The following is a 21,520-nucleotide window of genomic DNA, read 5'->3' on the forward strand; positions in this document are numbered from 1 at the left end:
GGGGAATAGCGGCTCCGCAGGAGACTGGGCACAAAAGTAAAGCTTTAGAACTACCTGGTGTGCACTGGCTCCTCCCCCTATGACCCTCCTCCAAGCCTCAGTTAGGATACTGTGCCCGGACGAGCGTACACAATAAGGAAGGATTTTGAATCCCGGGTAAGACTCATACCAGCCACACCAATCACACCATATAACTTGTGATCTAAACCAAGTTAACAGCATGATAACAGAGGAGCCTCTAGAAAAGATGGCTCACTACAGCAATAACCCGATTTTTTGGTAACAATAACTATGTACCAGTATTGCAGACAATCCGCACTTGGGATGGGCGCCCAGCATCCACTACGGACTACGAGAAATAGAATTATCGGTAAGTAAATTCTTATTTTCTCTGACGTCCTAGTGGATGCTGGGGACTCCGTAAGGACCATGGGGATTATACCAAAACTCCCAAACGGGCGGGAGAGTGCGGATGACTCTGCAGCACCAAATGAGAGAACTCCAGGTCCTCCTCAGCCAGGGTATCAAATTTGTAGAATTTTACAAACGTATTTGCTCCTGACCAAGTAGCTGCTCGGCAAAGTTGTAAAGCCGAGACCCCTCGGGCAGCCGCCCAAGATGAGCCCACCTTCCTTGTGGAATGGGCTTTTACAGATTTTGGCTGTGGCAGGCCTGCCACAGAATGTGCAAGCTGAATTGTACTACAAATCCAACGAGCAATAGTCTGCTTAGAAGCAGGAGCACCCAGCTTGTTGGGTGCATACAGAATAAACAACGAGTCAGATTTTCTGACTCCAGCCGTCCTGGAAACCTATATTTCCAGGGCCCTGACAATGTCTAGCAACTTGGAGTCCTCCAAGTCCCTAGTAGCCGCAGGCACCACAATAGGTTGATTCAGGTGAAAACGCCGAAAACCACCTTAGGGAGAAACTGAGGACAAGTCCTCAATTCTGCCCTGTCCGAATGGAAAATCAGATGAGGGCTTTTACAGGATAAAGCCGCCAATTCTGACACGCACCTGGCCCAGGCCAGGGCCAACAGCATGACCACTTTCCATGTGAGATATTTTAACTCCACATATTTAAGTGGTTCAAACCAATGTGACTTTTGGAACCCAAAAACTACATTTAGATCCCAAGGTGCCACTGGAGGCACAAAAGGAGGCTGTATATACAGTACCCCTTTCACAACGTCTGAGCTTCAGGGACTGAAGCTAGTTCTTTTTGGAAGAAAATTGACAGGGCCGAAATTTGAACCTTAATGGACCCCCATTTCAGGCCCATAGACACTCCTGTTTGCAGGAAATGTAGGAATCGACCTAGTTGAAAATTCCTCCGTCGGGGCCTTACTGGCCTCGCACCACGCAACATATTTTCGCCAAATGCGGTGATAATGTTTTGCGGTTATATCTTTCCTGGCTTTGATCAGGATAGGAATGACTTCATCCGGAATGCCTTTCTCCTACAGGATCCGGCGTTCAACCGCCATGCCGTCAAACGCAGCCGCGGTAAGTCTTGGAACAGACAGGGTCCTTGCTGGAGCAGGTCCCTTCTTAGAGGTAGAGGCCACGGATCCTCCGTGAGCATCTCTTGAAGTTCCGGTTACCAAGTCCTTCTTGGCCAATCCGGAGCCACGAATATAGTGCTTACTCCTCTCCATCTTATAATTCTCAGTACCTTGGGTATGAGAGGCAGAGGAGGGAACACATACACTGACTGGTACACCCACTGTGTTACCAGAGCGTCTACAGCTATTGCCTGAGGGTCCCTTGACCTGGCGCAATACTTGTCGAGTTTTATAAACATGTGGAAGACTTCTGGGTGAAGTCCCCACTCTCCCGGGTGGGGGTCGTGTCTGCTGAGGAAGTCTGCTTCCCAGTTGTCCACTCCCGGAATGAATACTGCTGACAGTGCTTTCACATGATTTTCCGCCCAGCGAAGAATCCTTGCAGCTTCTGCCTTGCCCTCCTGCTTCTTGTGTCACCCTGTCTGTTTACGTGGGTGACTGCCGTGATGTTGTCCGAATGGATCAACTCCGGGTGACCTTGAAGCAGAGGTCTTGCTGAGCTTAGAGCATTGTAAATGGCCCTTAGCTTCAGGATATTTATGTGAAGTGATGTCTCCAGGCTTGACCATAAGCTCTGGAAATTCCTTCCCTGTGTGACTGCTCCCCAGCCTCGCAGGCTGGCATCCGTGGTCACCAGGACCCAGTCCTGAATGTCGAATCTGCGGCCCTCTAGAAGATGAGCACTCTGCAACCACCACAGGAGAGACACCCTTGTGCTTGGTGACAGGGTTATCCGCTGATGCATCTGAAGATGCGACCCGGACCATTTGTCCAGCAGGTCCCACTGGAAAGTTCTTGCGTGGAATCTGCCGAATGGGATTGCTTCGTAGGAAGCCACCATTTTTCCCAGAACCCTTTCATTGATGTACTGAGACTTGGCTCGGTTATAGGAGGTTCCCGACTAGCTCGGATAACTCCCTGACTTTCTCCTCCGGGAGAAACACCTTTTTCTGGACTGTGTCCAGGATCATCCCTAGGAACAGAAGACGAGTCGTCGGAATCAGCTGCGATTTTGGAATATTGAGAATCCAATCGTGCTGCCGCAACACTACCTGAGATAGTGCTACACCGACCTCCAACTGTTCCCTGGATCTTACCCTTATCAGGGAATCGTCCAAGTAAGGGATAACTAAAATTCCCTTCCTTCGAAAGAGTATCATCATTTCGGCCATTATCTTGGTAAAGACCCGGGGTGCCGTGGACCATCCATACGGCAGCGTCTGAAACTGATAGTGACAGTTCTGTACCACAAACCTGAGGTACCCTTGGTGAGAAGGGTAAATTGGGACATGAAGGTAAGCATCCTTGATGTCCCGAGACATCATGTAGTCCCCTTCTTCCAGGTTCGCAATCACTGCTCTGAGTGACTCAATCTTGAATTTGAACCTCCGTATGTAAGTGTTCAAGATTTTAGATTTAGAATCGGTCTCACCGAGCCGTCCGGCTTCGGTACCACAACAGTGTGGAATAATACCCCGTTCCCTGTTGCAGGAGGGGTACCTTGATTATCACCTGCTGGGAATACAGCTTGTGAATGGCTTCCAAAACTGCCTCCCTGTCAGAGGGAGACATCGGTAAAGCCGACTTTAGGAAACGGCGAGGGGGAGACGTCTCGAATTCCAATTTGTACCCCTGAGATATCACCTGAAGGATCCAGGGGTCTAATTGCGAGTGAGCCCACTGCGCGCTGAAATTCATTGAGACGGGCCCCCACCGTGCCTGATTCTGCTTGTAAAGCCCCAGCGTCATACTGAGGGCTTGGCAGAGGCGGGAGAGGGCTTCTGTTCCTGGGAACTGGCTGATTTCTGCAGCCTTTTTCCTCTCCCTCTGTCACGGGGCAGAAATGAGGAACCTTTTGCCCGCTTGCCCACGAAAGGACTGCGCCTGATAATACGGCGTCTTCTTATCTTCCAAATGCCGTTTGGAATCCGCATCACCTGACCACTGTCGTGTCCATAACCCTCTACTGGCAGAAATGGACAACGCACTTAGACTTGATGCCAGTCGGCAAATATTCCGCTGTGCATCACGCATATATAGAAATGAATCTTTTAAATGCTCTATAGGCAATAATATACTGTCCCTATCTAGGGTATCAATATTTTCAGTCAGGGAATCCGACCACGCCAACCCAGCACTGCACATCCAGGCTGAGGCGATTGCTGGTCGCAGTATAACACCAGTATGTGTGTAAATACATTTTAGGATACCCTCCTGCTTTCTATCAGCAGGATCCTTAAGGGCGGCCATCTCAGGAGAGGGTAGAGCCCTTGTTCTTACAAGCGTGTGAGCGCTTTATCCACCCTAGGGGGTGTTTCCCAACGCACCCTAACCTCTGGCGGGAAAGGATGTAATGACCAAATAATACAATAGGTGTTAGATCTGCGCTTATAAGTATAGAGGCAGCCTATGTGGTACACGGAGCCTTCACCAAGACCCCAATATAAACAGACAGTACAGGAGAAATGACCACACCTGGCGCCACCATACACCAATTAAAATGGATAGTGCTTACATTTGATATCACAAAAATGCAATTGATGACCTCTTTTTGTAGATGGTCAATGAAATATAATCCACCCTTTTCTCAGAGATAATGAATCTGTAAAAACTAGAAATGGAACAACATAGTGCAACCAATTTTTTAAGGTGAAATAAACAGCTTTTTTATTGGTTCAACTCACATAGATATGAGTCAATCATGCATATCATCCACAAGATGGCGTAAATCCTTAATCCCCACAGTTGTCCTGATGAACTGGGGACTCAGAGGGAGAAGAACATAGTGCAATACTATTTCAACAACCAAAGACTGTTTATTTTGACAAAAACACACTTACATAAAACATATAATTTAAAAGCATATCACCCAATTGGGATACTGGAATGCCACTTCAACAACAGAGCCAGCATGCTTCTGAGGAAGGTCTGAGTACCGAAAGCGCGCTTAAGCACAAGGCTCTAACCATCTGGATCCCGCACGGGAAAGGATATAATGCCAATAACATTTTAGAAATTATCAGTTGTTATCGGGGGAAACCCACGCATCATCACACACCTCATTTAATTTCTCAGATTCAGGAAAACTACAGGTAGTTTTTCCTCACCGAACATAATACAGGTTGAGTATCCCATATCCATATATTCCGAAATACGGAATATTCCGAAATACGGACTTTTTTGAGTGAGAGTGAGATAGTGAAACCTTTGTTTTTTGATGTCTCAATCTACAGAAACTTTGTTTAATACACAAAGTTATTAAAAATATTGTATTAAATGACCTTCAGGCTGTGTGTATAAGGTGTATATGAAACACAAATGAATTGTGTGAATGTAGACACACTTTGTTTAATGCACAAAGTTATAAAAAATATTGGCTATAATGACCTTCAGGCTGTGTGTATAAGGTGTATATGTAACATAAATGCATTCTGTGCTTAGACTTAGGTCCCATCACCATGATATCTCATTATGGTATGCAATTATTCCAAAATACAGAAAAATCCCATATCCAAAATACCTCTGGTCCCAAGCATTTTGGATAAGGGAGACTCAACCTGTACCCCTTTTTGGTGGTACTCGTATTATCAGAAATGTGTAAAACATTTTTCATTGCCTCAATCATGTAACGTGTGGCCCTACTGGAAGTCACATTTGTCTCTTCACCGTCGACACTGGAGTCAGTATCCGTGTCGGCGTCTATATCTGCCATCTGAGGTAACGGGCGCTTTAGAGCCCCTGACGGCCTATGAGACGTCTGGACAGGCACAAGCTGAGTAGCCGGCTGTCTCATGTCAACCACTGTCTTTTATACAGAGCTGACACTGTCACGTAATTCCTTCCAACAGTTCATCCACTCAGGTGTCGACCCCCTAGGGGGTGACATCACTATTACAGGCAATCTGCTCCGTCTCCACATCATTTTTCTCCTCATACATGTCGACACCAACGTACCGACACACAGCACACACACAGGGAATGCTCTGATAGAGGACAGGACCCCACTAGCCCTTTGGGGAGACAGAGGGAGAGTTTGCCAGCACACACCAGAGCGCTATATATATATAGGGATAACCTTATATAAGTGTTTTTCCCCTTATAGCTGCTGTATTTTTAATACTGCGCGTAATTAGTGCCCCCCTCTCTTTTTTAACCCTTTCTGTAGTGTAGTGACTGCAGGGGAGAACCAGGGAGCTTCCCTCCAACGGAGCTGTGAGGGAAAATGGCGCCAGTGTGCTGAGGAGATAGGCTCCGCCCCCTTCTCGGCGGCCTTATCTCCCGTTTTTCTGTGTATTCTGGCAGGGGTTAAATTCATCCATATAGCCCAGGAGCTATATGTGATGCATTTCTTGCCATCCAAGATGTTTTTATTGCGTCTCAGGGCGCCCCCCCCCCAGCGCCCTGCACCCTCAGTGACCGGAGTGTGAAGTGTGCTGAGAGCAATGGCGCACAGCTGCAGTGCTGTGCGCTACCTTGTTGAAGACAGGACGTCTTCTGCCGCCGATTTTCCGGACCTCTTCTGTCTTCTGGCTCTGTAAGGGGGCCGGCGGCGCGGCTCTGGGACCTATCCATGGCTGGGCCTGTGATCGGTCCCTCTGGAGCTAATGTCCAGTAGCCTAAGAAGCCCAATCCACTCTGCACGCAGGTGAGTTCGCTTCTTCTCCCCTTAGTCCCTCGATGCATGTTGCCAGCAGGTCTCACTGAACATAAAAAACCTAAAACTAAACTTTTCACTAAGCAGCTCAGGAGAGCCACCTAGTGTGCACCCTTCTCGTTCGGGCACAAAAATCTAACTGAGGCTTGGAGGAGGGTCATAGGGGGAGGAGCCAGTGCACACCAGGTAGTTCTAAAGCTTTACTTTTGTGCCCAGTCTCCTGCGGAGCCGCTATTCCCCATGGTCCTTACGGAGTTCCCAGCATCCACTAGGACGTCAGAGAAAATAGAACTCACATCTTCGTAAATTTACCCCAATGTGTTTAAAGAGATGAGAATAAATAATGGGGACTGGTGAAATACGTTCCAAAATCAATTTAACCAGGTTACCTTGTCATAGTTAAAGGGAATGCAAACAGCCTTTATCAAGTCCAACACTTCAGGGCAAGGAGTCAGATATATATGTAAAATGATAAACACCTTAGCTATAGGGGAGAAGTAAAATAACTGCACCCACTTAATAAATATCCCAACAGTATTACAGATTGTCATTCAACAGTATCAAACTCCTTAGCGGTATCCAAAGAGACTATGATACTTTCATCCAAGGCAGAGTAAAACTGCAGAATAATGTAGAGATGCCGCAGGCTAATACTGGTAGAATTCCAGGCATAAAAATAGGATTTTATATACCTACCGGTAAATCCTTTTCTCATAGTCCGTAGAGGATGCTGGGGTTCCATTTAGTACCATGGGGTATAGACGGGTCCTTTGGGAGCCACTGGCACTTTAAGAGTTAAATAGTGTAGGCTGGCGCCTCCCTCTATGTCCCTCCTACCAGACTCAGTCTAGAAACTGTGCCCGAGGAGACGGACATAGTGGTGAGAGTCACACATAATAAAAGGAAAGCCAAGTTAACCAACTTGAAACGATTCAGCAACGACTGAACCAACAATACTTAACCAAGTAACAATGCAGGAATACGAAGCACTGGGTGGGCGGACTACAAGAAAAGGATTTACCGGTAGGTATATAAAATCCTATTTTTATGCCTGGAATTCTACCAGTATTAGCCTGCGGCATCTCTACATTATTCTGCAGTTTTACTCTGCCTTGGATGAAAGTATATTTTCTCCTACGTCCTAGAGGATGCTGGGGTTCCATTTAGTACCCTGGGGATGTACCAAAGCTCCCAGTACGGGAGGGAGAGTGCTGAGGTGCCTGCAGACTGACCAAACTTTAGGTCCTTAGATGCCAAAGTATCGAACTTTTCGAACCTGTCAAACGTGTTCGACCCTGACCAAGTAGCTGCCCAGCAAAGCTGAATAGCCGAGGCACCCCGGGCAGCCGCCCAGGAAGAACCCACTTTATGGGTAGAGTGGGCATGAACAGATTTTGGAACCGGAAATCCTACCGTAGAATAAGCATGCTGGATAGCAAGCCTGATCCAGCGAGAAATCGTCTGCTTAGACGCAGGACACCCAAGGACAAATAGTGCGTCCGACTTCCTGTGACGAGAAGTTCTCTTCACATATATTTTCAACATCCAAGAACTTTGAAGTAATCGAGGTGTCAGTAGCCACTGACACCACAATAGGTTGGTTGATATGAAAAGCCGACACAACCTTTGGAAGAAATTGCTGACGCGTTCTGAGCTCAGCTCTATCCTCATCGAAAATGAAGTAGGGGCTCTTGTGCAACAATGCCCACAATTCTGACACACGTCTTGCAGACGCCAAGGCCAACAGTGTGACAGCCTTCCAAGTAAGAAACTTTACATCCACCTCCTGTAAAGATTCGAACCAATCCGACTGCAGGAACTGCAGCACCACATTAAGATCCCATGGTGCCGTAGGAGGCACAAAGGGTGGTTGGATGTGCAGAACCCCTTTCAAGAATGTCTGAACCTCAGGGAGAGCAGCCAATTGTTTCTAGAAGAAAAATGGACAAGGCCGAAATCTGGACCTTTATGGAGCCCAAGCATAGGCCCACATCCACACCTTCTTGCAGAAAGAGGAGAAACCGTCCTAGATGTAACTCCACCGTAGGAAACTTCTTGGATTCACACCAAGACAGATACAGTTTCCAAATCCGATGGCAATGCTTAGACTTCCTAGCTTGGATCAGAGTAGGAATGACTTCGTTCTAATACCCTTCCGAGCTAAGATCTGCCGTTCAACCTCCATGCCGACAAACGTAGCCGTGGTAAGTCTTGATAAGCTAACGGCCCCTGCTGTTGAAGGTCCTCGCGAAGAGGAAGAGGCGTGTATCCTCCAGCAGTAATTCTAGAAGATCCGCGTACCAAGCCTATCTTGGCCAGTCCGGAGCAATAAGGATCGCCTGAACTCTTGTTCTTTTTATGAGTTTGAGAATCCTTGGGATGAGTGGAAGTGGAGGGAACACATACAATGACTGGAACACCCATGGAGTTACTAGGGCATCCACCGCCACTGCTTGTGGGTCTCTCAACCTGGAACAGTACCTCCGAAGCTTCTTGTTGAGGCGGGAAGCCATCATGTCTATCTGAGGTACACCCCATCGGCTTGTTACCTTTGCGAACACCTCTGGGTGGAGGCCCCATTCTCTCGGATTGAGATCATGTCTGCTGAGGAAGTCCGCTTCCCAGTTGTCCACTCCCAGAATGAAGATCGCTGACAGCGCCACTGTGCGCCTTTCTGCCCAGAGGAGGATTCTTGTTACCTCTGACATTGCCGCTCTGCTCTTCGTTCCGCCCTGTCGGTTTATGTAGGACACTGCTGTTACATTGTCAGACTGAACCTGAATGGCTTGATCTTGCAGAAGATGTGCCGCTTGTAGAAGGCCGTTGTATATGGCCCTTAGTTCCAGAATGTTTATCGGAAGGATGGATTCCAGACTTGACCACTTTCCTTGGAAGTTTTCCCCCTGGGTGACTGCTCCCCAACCTCTGAGACTTGCATCCGTGGTCAGAAGGATCCAATACTGAATCCTGAACCTGCAGTGCAAACCTAACATAGGCCTGGTGAGGCGGCCAGATCGGAATGTGAAGGTACATATCCTTGATATCCAGGGATACCAGGAATTCCCCCTCCTCCAGACCTGAGATCACCGCTCTGAGACTCCATCTTGAATTTGAACATTTTCAAGTAGGGGCTAAATGACTTTAGGTTCAATATTGGTCTTACCGAACCGTACCCCTTGGCAACAATATCTTTGACCCAGGGGTCTAGGCAGGATGACACCCAGATGTGACTGAAATCTTTTAGTCTCGCTCCCACCTGCCTGATCTTCAGGCTGGCAGGTCCACAGTCATGCTGAAGATTTTGAGGAAGCAGAACCTGGTTTCTGTTCCCGGGAACCTGTTGGTGCAGGTTTTCTGGATTTTTCACGACCTCCTCTAAAGAAGGTGGGGGAACCTTTGGATCTCTTAAATTTTGCGGTCCGAAAGGACTGCAGTGTAGTTGTAGGATATGATTTCTTAGCCGGTGCAGCTGCGGAAGGAAGAAAAGTCGACTTACCCGCAGTTGCCGTGGATATCCACGCATCCAGTGCGTCCCCAAACAGGGCCTGACTTGTGAAGGGCAGGTTCTCCACACTTTTCTTGGATTCTGCATCCGCAGACCATTTGCGTATCCAGAGTCCTCTGCGTGCCGAGACTGCCATGGATGCAGCCCTTGTATTAAGCTGGCCAATGTCCTTCATGGCCTTTTATCATGAAGCCTGCAGAATCCTGTATGTGATGTAAAAACAAGTCAATGTCCCTCCGATCCATAGAATCTAATTCCTCAAGTAAGGCGCCTGACCACTTCATTATGGCTCTAGAAAGCCACGCACAAGAAATGGTCGGTCTCAGAGCCACTCCTGTAGCAGTGTATAGTGATTTGAGCGTAGTTTCAATCTTGCGGTCAGCCGGCTCCTATAAGGAGGTTGAGCCAGGGACAGGTAAAACAACCTTTTTAGACAACCTAGACACAGAAGCGTCCACTATAGGTGGGGTTTCCCACTTCTTCCTATCCTCATCAGGGAAAGGAAAAGCAATGAGAATTCTTTTAGGGGTCTGGAATTTTTTTCTCTGGGTTTTCGCAGGACTTTTCAAACAAGGAGTTTAACTCCTTAGAAGCAGGGAAGGTCAGCGAGGATGTTTTATTTAGGGTAAACTAAGACTCCTCTGCCTGCTCAGGTACCTTCTCAGTAATATGCAAAATATCCCTAATAGCTTCAATCAGTAGTTGGACCCCTTTATAAAGGGTTGCGTCCCCCCCCTGCTTATCACCGTTCCCTGTATCAGAGTAGGTATCAGTGTCAACTTGCATTATCTGGGCAAGTATACGTTTTTGTGCGTATGTATTGTAGGTGTTTTTTTTTTTTTTTTACAAAGTAGTGGGGTCTGAATACATTATATCCTCCACAGATCCTTTTTTTAGTATGTGACATCCTTGTTGAAATTTGGGACATCATCCCCCTTAAAGAATCCGCCCATGCTGGTTCGGATTCAGGAGGCTGAGAAACTATATTGCAGTTTTGAGTACATGTAATAGACTCTCCAGGAGAAGATAAACATCCTGCAGCACAGGACACAGAGCCCTTAGACATGGTAATGTGGGATATGCACTTACACACACAGGAAAATGTCAAACACAGTTTCCCCCAGAGTACCTTCAGAGAGTCACAGAGTATAAGGAGCCAGCCACCATGCGCCCATGTAGGCTGTTATTATGATAAAAGACCGGCGCTAACTAGTCAACCTTAATAGGGTAGTAAGTACAGTTAACACACTCTCCCCCTGTCTATAACACCCTGGTACCGCAGAGGTGTTGTTGGAGTTATGTGGAGGGCAGCGCTACCTGCCAGCTTATGATTTGCAGGGAGAAAATGGCGCTGGTGAGTGCTGGATCCGCTCTGAGAGGAAGCCCCACCCCCTATAATGGCGCGCAGCTTCCCGCACTAATTCTTTATACTGGCCTGAGGTTTTAATGTGTTAACAGCGGGATTAGCCCCTGTTAACTATGTGACCAGTGTAGGGTGAATGCGCTGGCTCAGGACGCCCCTCAAGCGCCTACATGTGCATGTTTCTGAGCCTTCCAGGAGCGCTGCCTGCTAATCGGGACGTCGATGCTGTACTCACCACTCTTCTATCTTCTGGCTCTGTTAGGGGGTGGCGGCCGCGCTGCAGGAGTGGGCGGTCGCCTCGGGGGCTTGCGACCATATCCCTCAGGAGCTCAGTGTCCTGCCAGCAGAGTAGAGAACCATTAACTCTTTATTGAGTTGGTTCCCACTCCCCCCTAAGTCCCACGAAGCAGGGAGACTGTTGCCAGCAGCCTCCCTGCAAAATAACAAACTCTAGAAATAAAAAACTAAGAGAACTCCTAGGATCTCCCCTAGCTGTGTCCGGATCCACCGGGCACATCTTCTAAACTGAGTCTGGTAGGAGGGGCATAGAGGGATGAGCCAGCCCACACTATTAAACTCTTAAAGTGCCAGTGGCTCCCAAAGGACCCGTCTATACCCCATGGTACTAAATGGAACCCCGGCATAATCTCGAACGTAAGAGAAATTACTGTTTCTACAATGACCCTATGAAGTCTAATCGTTAGGATTTTAGCCAAGATCTTAACAGTGGTTGCCAATAAAAGGTACGGGCTGATATGGTTCCAGGTAAACTGCTATGGAATGGTAAATATCAAGGCATAGATTCTGGAAGCTCATTAATATTTGCATAATTGACTAGAAGTATTTAGACGCTTAGCAACATACAACTCCCTATATGTTTATACAACTCTACCAGAGAACCATCCATCCCTGGGAAGTCATTAGTGCCTTTAATAAATTAAAAGCTGTAATGCATTATAACATTTTTTTTCAGAAGACAACTAATATGAGCCTGAAATGTGCAATCATCAGACCATACTAGCTGAACCTCATTAAAGCTGCTTCTAGCACGTATCAAAAGCAGAATGCATTAATTGGCCACCTACAATGGGGTGCAAATGTTTGGAACCACTAATAAATCTCCTGGTTTTTGAAAGAATTAAAAAAAAAAAAAAAAAAAGTTTTCTCAAGGTATCATTACATTGATTGAAAAAGATGGAAAATATGTTGCAAATTACTATTGAAGATTGAAAAGACTGGTTTTTATAGTTTATTATTTGCATGTAAAACCCTATTTTCCGAAGCAATAACTCCAGTGCCATAATGGCAAACTCCCTTTGCTCATCCTTGAGTAATCATATTCCAATATTAATTGGTTATTAGAGGAATCCTGGAAGTGTTTTAGCACAGCTGAAACCCATTATTCTGCTCAATATATAGCAAATGAATGGTCTTCCCTTGGGTTGCAAGCTATTGGTATTGCACTGGCATTTCAAGCTCATTTGCAAGTTTCAAAAAGTACTATAACTAAGCAGCTTTCCCAAGTGAAATCATATCTATTGTTGCTTTGAGAAATGAAGGCTGTTCCATGGGGTTTATTTACAAACCTGCTACTGCACTTCTTAGTATTGGAGTTTTAAATTATAAAGGCAAAAAGCCGATTAATATCGGCTTTGAAAAGCAGTCATTTGGAAAGATAACCCACGTGTCTCAGATTGCCAAGAACCTGAAGAACTCATGGTGTCCACTAACGTCAGAAAAAGAAGCGGAAGATCCAGATGCATAACTGCATAAGAGGATGTGCATCTGAGTTTGTGGTTTGGGAGACAGAAACCTTAGAGGTCCTGAGTTACAGAGTTCCTTAGATATAAAACGTCAAACACCACAGTCATCTGCAACAGTATAAAGACAAATCTGTGATGCTGCTCCACTGTCAGAGTTGCAAAGAAAATGCCATATTTGTAGGACTGTAAAAGATTATTATGGACGGATGCATCTAAGTATGAGGTGTATAGTACGAAGGGGAGAAGATATGCGAGACAGAGCAAATGAAAGGATGCTGGAGGAGTACTTTGTCTTCTGCAATGGCAGAGGGAATGTAATGGTCTGTATTTGTGCTGGTAAGGTGGGAGAGTGAAAGAATAATGAGACAAAAAGATTACTACTCTAACTGATGTACTGACGTGAGGTCAGCGTTAGGTAAATATACTGTATCTAAGCAAGAGAAATGTCTTTGATGGACTCTCCAGATCTGAACTCTTTTGAGCTCTTGTGAGTAGAGCTTGACTGTAATGTCAGGGAAAACGTCCTTTAAGTCAGTGGCATACCTTGGTATCTACTGAAGTCGTGGATACAAATTTTCTCTGAATATCTTAAAAAACCAACAGCTAGAATGGCAAACATCTGCACAGCTGTAAATGGCGGATTCTTTGATGCATGTAAAGTTTGATGAGTAGTACAGATTTAGGATATACAAATGAAAGTTATTACATTGTCAGTGTATGCAATATAAATTTGGTGCAATTTAATATTACCTTCTTACAATATGTATTTAAAAAAAAAAAAAAAAAGTCCTAGGAATAAGCATTAAAATACACTACAAATCACATTAGAAAAATGTCCTGTTAACAGAAAGATGACAGTATATATATACCTCAATTCTTTTAAAAACAAGTAAGTTTCTTAGTGATTCTGACCTTTTACGTGCTAGTGTACACGTGTGGCCTAATGGAACATTGAAGATCAGCCCTCATTTAGGCGGCAGCATATTTGCACAAACAATTTGTTTTAATGTTACAAATGACGTCTAGCTGTGAATTCATTCAAGATACTGTATAAACTATACCCAATGTCATTCAAAAATGAAGTTAATCCTACCTTTAGCATCATTCCTGCTTGTTCATAGGCTCTGTTAAGAGTAAAAACATATGTTAAAATGCAATCACATCAATAATAAAAACAGATATGCCTTAAATTACATCTATGTAAAACATTAATTTCTATGGCAAGCACAGGGTGTGTTCAAGAAAAATAAATAAAATCAAATACAGCAAAATGCAAGGGGCTCACACAGATAATGCAGCAAAGAACAGTGGGGTATATTTACTAAAGTGCGGGATTTCAATAGTGGAGATCTTGCCCATGGCAACCAATTGGAATCTAGCTATTATCTTCTAGAAGGTGCTTTTTAAATAAGTAGAATCTGATTGGTTGCTATGGGCAACATGTATGAGAATGTTTTAAGATTTATGTACTTGATAAATTAAAAATCTGCTGACAGCTCTGCTTGATATTAAAACATTTTTTCCATGGCCTATATGTATTTGGGCTCCAGTGACGTATCTATAATGGGTGCAGGGTGTGTGGTGAACACGAGCCCCTTGGTCTAGGGAGGCCCATAACGCACACCCTGCACCCATTTCTTCAAAACATACCAGTTTGGAGTTCCGCATCTGCAGCAGAAGTGCTGCACAATCAGTGGTGAAATGTTGCGGTGGCCATTTTACTGCCACGCATGTGCTGCAGACTACTAAAAGCCAGAGTCTACTAGTGCTCACTCATTAATGTGCTGCTGGTTAGAGAGGAGAGGTCCCAGACAGAGCCTACACACATGTACACGCCTCTTTTAATATGTCCCTGTTGGGCATGTAATAATAAGATTTTACTCACCGGTAAATCTATTTCTCGTAGTCCGTAGTGGATGCTGGGAACTCCGTAAGGACCATGGGGAATAGACGGGCTCCGCAGGAGACTGGGCACTCTAAAAGAAAGATTAGGTACTATCTGGTGTGCACTGGCTCCTCCCTCTATGCCCCTCCTCCAGACCTCAGTTAGGATACTGTGCCCGGAAGAGCTGACACAATAAGGAAGGATTTTGAATCCCGGGTAAGACTCATACCAGCCACACCAATCACACCGTATAACTCGTGATACTATACCCAGTTAACAGTATGAAATATAACTGAGCCTCTCAACAGATGGCTCAACAATAACCCTTTAGTTAGGCAATAACTATATACAAGTATTGCAGACAATCCGCACTTGGGATGGGCGCCCAGCATCCACTACGGACTACGAGAAATAGATTTACCGGTGAGTAAAATCTTATTTTCTCTGACGTCCTAGTGGATGCTGGGAACTCCGTAAGGACCATGGGGATTATACCAAAGCTCCCAAACGGGCGGGAGAGTGCGGATGACTCTGCAGCACCGAATGAGAGAACTCAAGGTCCTCCTCAGCCAGGGTATCAAATTTGTAGAATTTAGCAAACGTGTTTGCCCCTGACCAAGTTGCAGCTCGGCAAAGTTGTAAAGCCGAGACCCCTCGGGCAGCCGCCCAAGATGAGCCCACTTTCCTCGTGGAATGGGCTGTTACTGATTTAGGATGCGGCAATCCAGCCGCAGAATGCTCCAGCTGAATTGTGCTACAAATTCAGCGAGCAATAGTCTGCTTAGAAGCAGGAGCACCTATTTTGTTGGGTGCCTACAGGATAAAAAAACGAGTCAGTTTTCCTGACTCCAGCCGTCCTGAAAATATAAATTTTTAAGGCCCTGACTACGTCCAGTAACTTGGAATCTTCCAAGTCCCTAGTAGCCGCAGGCACTACAATAGGTTGGTTCAAGTGAAAAGCTGATACCACCTTAGGGAGAAACTGGGGACGAGTCCTCAATTCTGCCCTATCCATATGGAAAATCAGATAAGGGCTTTTACATGACAAAGCCGCCAATTCTGACACACGCCTGGCCGAAGCCAAGGCCAATAACATGACCACTTTCCACGTGAGATATTTCAAATCCACAGTTTTAAGTGGCTCAAACCAATGTGATTTTAAGAAACTCAACACCACGTTGAGATCCCAAGGTGCCACAGAAGGCACAAAAAAGGGGCTGAATATGTAGCACTCCCTTTACAAATGTCTGAACTCCAGGCAGTGAAGCCAGTTCTTTCTGGAAGAAAATCGACAGAGCCGAAATCTGGACCTTAATGGAACCCAATTTTAGGCCCATAGTCACTCCTGACTGTAGGAAGTGCAGAAAACGACCCAGCTGAAATTCCTCTGTTGGGGCCTTCCTGGCCTCACACCACGTAACATATTTTCGCCAAATACGGTGATAATGGTTTGCGGTTACTTCTTTCCTGGCTTTTATCAGCGTAGGAATGACTTCCTCCGGAATGCCCTTTTGCTTTAGGATCCGGAATTCAACCGCCATGCCGTCCAACGCAGCCGCGGTAAGTCTTGGAACAGACAGGGCCCCTGCTGTAGCAGATCCTGTCTGAGCGGTAGAGGCCATGGGTCCTCTGATATTATTTCTTGAAGTTCTGGGTACCAAGCTCTTCTTGGCCCATCCGGAACCACGAGTATCGTTCTTACTCCTCGTTTTCTTATTATTCTCAGTACCTTTGGTATGAGAGGCAGAGGAGGGAATACATAAACCGACTGGTACACCCACGGTGTCACTAGACCGTCCACAGCTATTGCCTGAGGGTCCCTTGACCTGGCGCAATATCTAGTTTTTTGTTTAGGCGGGACGCCATCATGTCCACCTGTGGCCTTTCCCAATGGTTTACCAACAGTTGGAAGACTTCTGGATGAAGTCCCCACTCTCCCGGGTGTAGGTCGTGTCTGCTGAGGAAGTCTGCTTCCCAGTTGTCCACTCCCGGAATGAACACTGCTGACAGTGCTAAGACGTGATTTTCCGCCCATCGGAGAATCCTTGTGGCTTCTGCCATCGCTATTCTGCTTCTTGTGCCGCCCTGTCGGTTTACATGGGCGACTGCCGTGATGTTGTCTGATTGGATCAGTACCGGCTGGTTTTGAAGCAGAGGCCTTGCCAGACTTAGGGCATTGGAAATGGCCCTCCGTTCCAGAATATTTATGTGTAGGGACGACTCCTGACTTGACTAAAGTCCTTGGAAATTTCTTCCCTGTGTGACTGCCCCCCAGCCTCGAAGGCTGGCATCCGTGGTTACCAGGACCCAGTCCTGTATGCCGAATCTGCGGCCCTCTTGAAGATGAGCACTCTGCAGCCACCACAGTAGAGATACCCTGGTCCTTGGAGACAGGGTTATCAACCGATGCATCTGAAGATGCGATTCCGACCACTTGTCCAAGAGGTCCCACTGAAAGGTTCTTGCATGGAACCTGCCGAATGGAATTTTGCTTCGTAAGAAGCTACCATTTTTCCCAGGACTCGTGTGCAGTGATGCACCGATACCTGTTTTGGTTTCAGGAGGTCTCTGACTAGAGATCACAGCTCCTTGGCTTTCTCCTGCGGGAGAAACACCTTTTTCTGTTCTGTGTCTAGAACCATCCCCAGGAACAGCAGGCGTGTGGTAGGAACCAGCTGCGACTTTGGAATGTATAGAATCCATCCGTGCTGATGTAGCACTTCCCGAGATAGTGCTACTCCGACCAACAACTGCTCCATGGACCTCGCCTTTATAAGGAGATCGTCCAAGTACGGGATAATTAAAAACTCCCTTTTTTCGAAGGAGTATCATCATTTCTGCCATTACCTTGGTAAAGACCCTCGGTGCCCTGGACAGTCCAAACGGCAGTGTTTGGAATTGGTAATGGCAATCCTGTACCACAAATCTGAGGTACTCCTGGTGAGGATGGTAAATGGGGACATGTAGGTAAGCATCCTTGATGTCCAGGGATACCATGTAATCCCCCTCCTCCAGGCTTGCAATAACCGCCCTGAGCGATTCCATCTTGAACTTGAATTTTTTTATGTATGTGTTCAAGGACTTCAAATTTAAAATGGGTCTCACCGAACCGTCCGGTTTCGGTACCACAAACAGTGTGGAATAGTAACCCCGTCCTTGTTGAAGTAGGGGCACCTTGACTGCTGGGAATACAGCTTGTGAATTGCCTCTAGCACAGCCTCCCTGCCTGAGGGAGTTGTCGGCAAGGCAGATTTGAGGAAACGGCGGGGGGGGGGGGGGGGGGGGGAGACGCCTCGAATTCCAGCCTGTACCCCTGAGATACTACTTGAAGGATCCAGGGATCCACCTGTGAGCGAGCCCACTGATCGCTGAAATTTTTGAGGCGGCCCCCCACCGTACCTGGCTATGCCTGTGGAGCCCCCGCGTCATGCGGTGGACTCAGAGGAAGCAGGGGAAGAATTTTGATTCTGGGAACTGGCTGACTGGTGCAGCTTTTTCCCTCTTCCCTCGTCTCTGTGCAGAAAGGAAGCGCCTTTGACCCGCTTGCTTTTCTGAAGCCGAAAGGACTGTACCTGATAATACAGTGCTTTCTTAGGCTGTGAGGAAACCTGAGGTAAAAAAATTTCTTCCCAGCTGTTGCTGTGGATACGAGGTCCCAGAGACCATCCCCAAACAATTCCTCACCCTTATAAGGCTCCATGTGCCTTTTAAAGTCAGCATCACCTGTCCAGTGTCGGGTCTCTAATACCCTCCTGACAGAATGGACATTGCATTAATTCTGGATGCCAGCCGGCAAAATATCCCTCTGTGCATCCCTCATATATAAGACGACGTCTTATGTTCGCAAAATAGTATCCCTGTTTGACAAGGTTACAGACCACGCTGCAGCAGCACTATCTGCAGGTCTCAGTCTAGTACCCGAGTGTGTAAATACAGACTTCAGGATAGCCTCCTGCTTTTTATCAGCAGGTACCTTCAAAGTGGCCGTATCCTAAGACGGCAGTGCCACCTTTTTTGACAAACGTGTGAGCGCCTTATCCACCCTAGTGGATATCTCCCAGCGTAACTTATCCTCTGGCGGGAAAAGGTACGCCATCAGTAACTTTTTAGAAATTATCAGTTTCTTATCGGGGGAACCCACGCTTTTTCACACTTCATTCACTCATTGGATGGGGGAACAAAACACTGCCTGCTTTTTCTCCCCAAACATAAAACCCTTTTTTAGTGGTACTTGGGTTAATGTCAGAAATGTGTAACACATTTTTTATTGCCGGGATCATGTAACGGATGTTCCTAGTGGATTGTGTATATGTCTCAACCTCGTCGACACTGGAGTCAGACTCCGTGTCGACATCTGTGTCTGCCATCTGAGGGAGCGGGCGTTTTTGAGCCCCTGATGGCCTTTGAGACGCCTGGGCAGGTGCGGGCTGAGGAGCCGGCTGTCCCATAGCTGTTACGTCATCCAGCCTTTTATGTAAGGAGTTGACACTGTCGGTTAATACCTTCCACCTATCCATCCACTCTGGTGTCGGCCCACAGGGGGCGACATCCCATTTATCGGCATCTGCTCCGCCTCCACATAAACCTCCTCATTAAACATGTCGACACAGCCGTACCGACACACCGCACACACACAGGGAATGCTCTGACTGAGGACAGGACCCCACACAGCCCTTTGGGGAGACAGAGAGAGAGAGTATGCCAGCACACACCAGAGCGCTATATAATGTAGGGATAAACACTATCACTGAGTGAATTTTCCCCAATAGCTGCTTGTATAAACAATATTGCGCCTAAATTTAGTGCCCCCCCTCTCTTTTTAACCCTTTGAGCCTGAAAACTACAGGGGAGAGCCTGGGGAGCTGTCTTTCAGTTACACTGTGAAGAGAAAATGGCGCCAGTGTGCCGAGGGAGATAGCTCCGCCCCTTTTTCGCGGACTTTTCTCCCGCTTTTTTATGGATTCTGGCAGTGGTAATTATCACATATATAGCCTCTGGGGCTATATATTGTGATTATTTTGCCAGCCAAGGTGTTTTTATTGCTGCTCAGGGCGCCCCCCCCCCAGCGCCCTGCACCCTCAGTGACCGGAGTGTGAAGTGTGTATGAGGAGCAATGGCGCACAGCTGCAGTGCTGTGCGCTACCTTGGTGAAGACTGAAGTCTTCTGCCGCCGATTTTCCGGACCATCTTCATGCTTCTGGCTCTGTAAGGAGGACGGCGGCGCGGCTCCGGGAACGAACACCAAGGACGGGTCCTGCGGTCGATCCCTCTGGAGCTAATGGTGTCCAGTAGCCTAAGAAGCCCAAGCTAGCTGCAAGCAGGTAGGTTCGCTTCTTCTCCCCTTAGTCCCTCGTTGCAGTGAGCCTGTTGCCAGCAGGTCTCACTGTAAAATAAAAAACCTAAATATACTTTCTTTCTAGGAGCTCAGGAGAGCCCCTAGTGTGCATCCAGCTCGGCCGGGCACAAAGATCTAACTGAGGTCTGGAGGAGGGGCATAGAGGGAGGAGCCAGTGCACACCAGATAGTACCTAATCTTTCTTTTAGAGTGCCCAGTCTCCTGCGGAGCCCGTCTATTCCCCATGGTCCTTACGGAGTTCCCAGCATCCACTAGGACGTCAGAGAAATATAGATTTTTATTTTTTTAATGCCATGATTAGGTGTGGAATATGACTTCTTTTGGGGAAGGGGGATGAAGAATCCTGTTCCTGAGGAGTGTGTTAGCCCAACTCAGGGTAAATGGACCCAACCATAGGCTTGCAGTGAGGATCTTTGAACATCTTTATGCTTCTGACAATCATGAAGGAGAAGTGCCCCTACAAGCCTTACAGTGAAGGTGAGCTTGACGACATCTGCCTCATGGCATAAGAGGAAGGTCCATAAAACAAAAACATGGACTGTGTTTCTGCACTGGGTGATCAAATGTTTGCACATAGCCTCTCAAAAGCAGAATTGAAACAAAAAACAAAAAACTAAAATCAATGAAATTATTTAATATGAAAAGATGGATTGGGTACAATATCCCGGCAGTCGGGTTCCTGACAGTCAGAAGACAGACAACATGCCCGGGATACCGCTGTAGATCTTCTGACTGTCGAGATCCCGACTGCCGGTATTTTGAGAGCATCCTGAAAAAGATTACTAGGGCTGGGCATACACTATACAATTATCTGGTGGCTAATCTATCAGATCTGGCTGGTTGGAATGAAAATCTGGTAATGGATGAAAGCAAATGACAATCGACCAATTGCCCCCAAACCCCGCAAAAAAGGAACAAAACCTGTCAGTCAAACAAATTAGTTAAACCTGTGATTTAACAAATTTGTCTGAATGACTTAGTGTTCACAAAAACGCGCTATTGTGCGTATTTTACCCTGTTTTGATGACCAGGGACTCACATTTTGAAAGTGGGTGGGTCCCTGGGGAAGCGCTACGCTACAGCCAATTGTATGCTCTCTGGTTATAAAAATAGGAGGTGGAGCCTTGGCAGACCTGGCGTGGCAGCAGGGGTGAGTTTTTGTGGCTGGTGACTGTTAAGACACTGTTGATGGAGTGCCGGCAGGGACTGTGTGCTCCCGCAGCAGGGTATTTTCTCAGCAGCAGGAGTCTGCGTGTTGTCTGTGTTACTGCGGCTGGGAGGGGTCCGGATGCTCAGCGCTCCAGAGGGAAGGTGGCTGATAAGGGGTAATGATAAGGGGTATATATTTTCCTTCTCTATTCCCCTCCTTTTCTCGGTCTGATTTTATTGCTTGTATTATATAACTGCATAATCATACTGCAATACATA

General features: G+C 46.7%; 1 protein-coding gene across 1 annotated transcript in view; it reads right to left on the reverse strand.

The window, feature by feature from the left end:
- Positions 1-21,520, reverse strand: part of NAPG (NSF attachment protein gamma) — a 121,407-nt gene that overhangs the window by 68,702 nt on the left and 31,185 nt on the right. The window contains exon 5 of the mRNA XM_063923455.1: positions 13,945-13,975. Within this exon, the coding sequence (XP_063779525.1) occupies positions 13,945-13,975 (31 nt within the window). The remainder of the gene's footprint in view (positions 1-13,944; positions 13,976-21,520) is intronic.

Source organism: Pseudophryne corroboree, chromosome 5 (genome assembly GCF_028390025.1).
Source record: "Pseudophryne corroboree isolate aPseCor3 chromosome 5, aPseCor3.hap2, whole genome shotgun sequence".
NCBI classification, from domain to species: Eukaryota; Metazoa; Chordata; class Amphibia; order Anura; family Myobatrachidae; genus Pseudophryne; species Pseudophryne corroboree.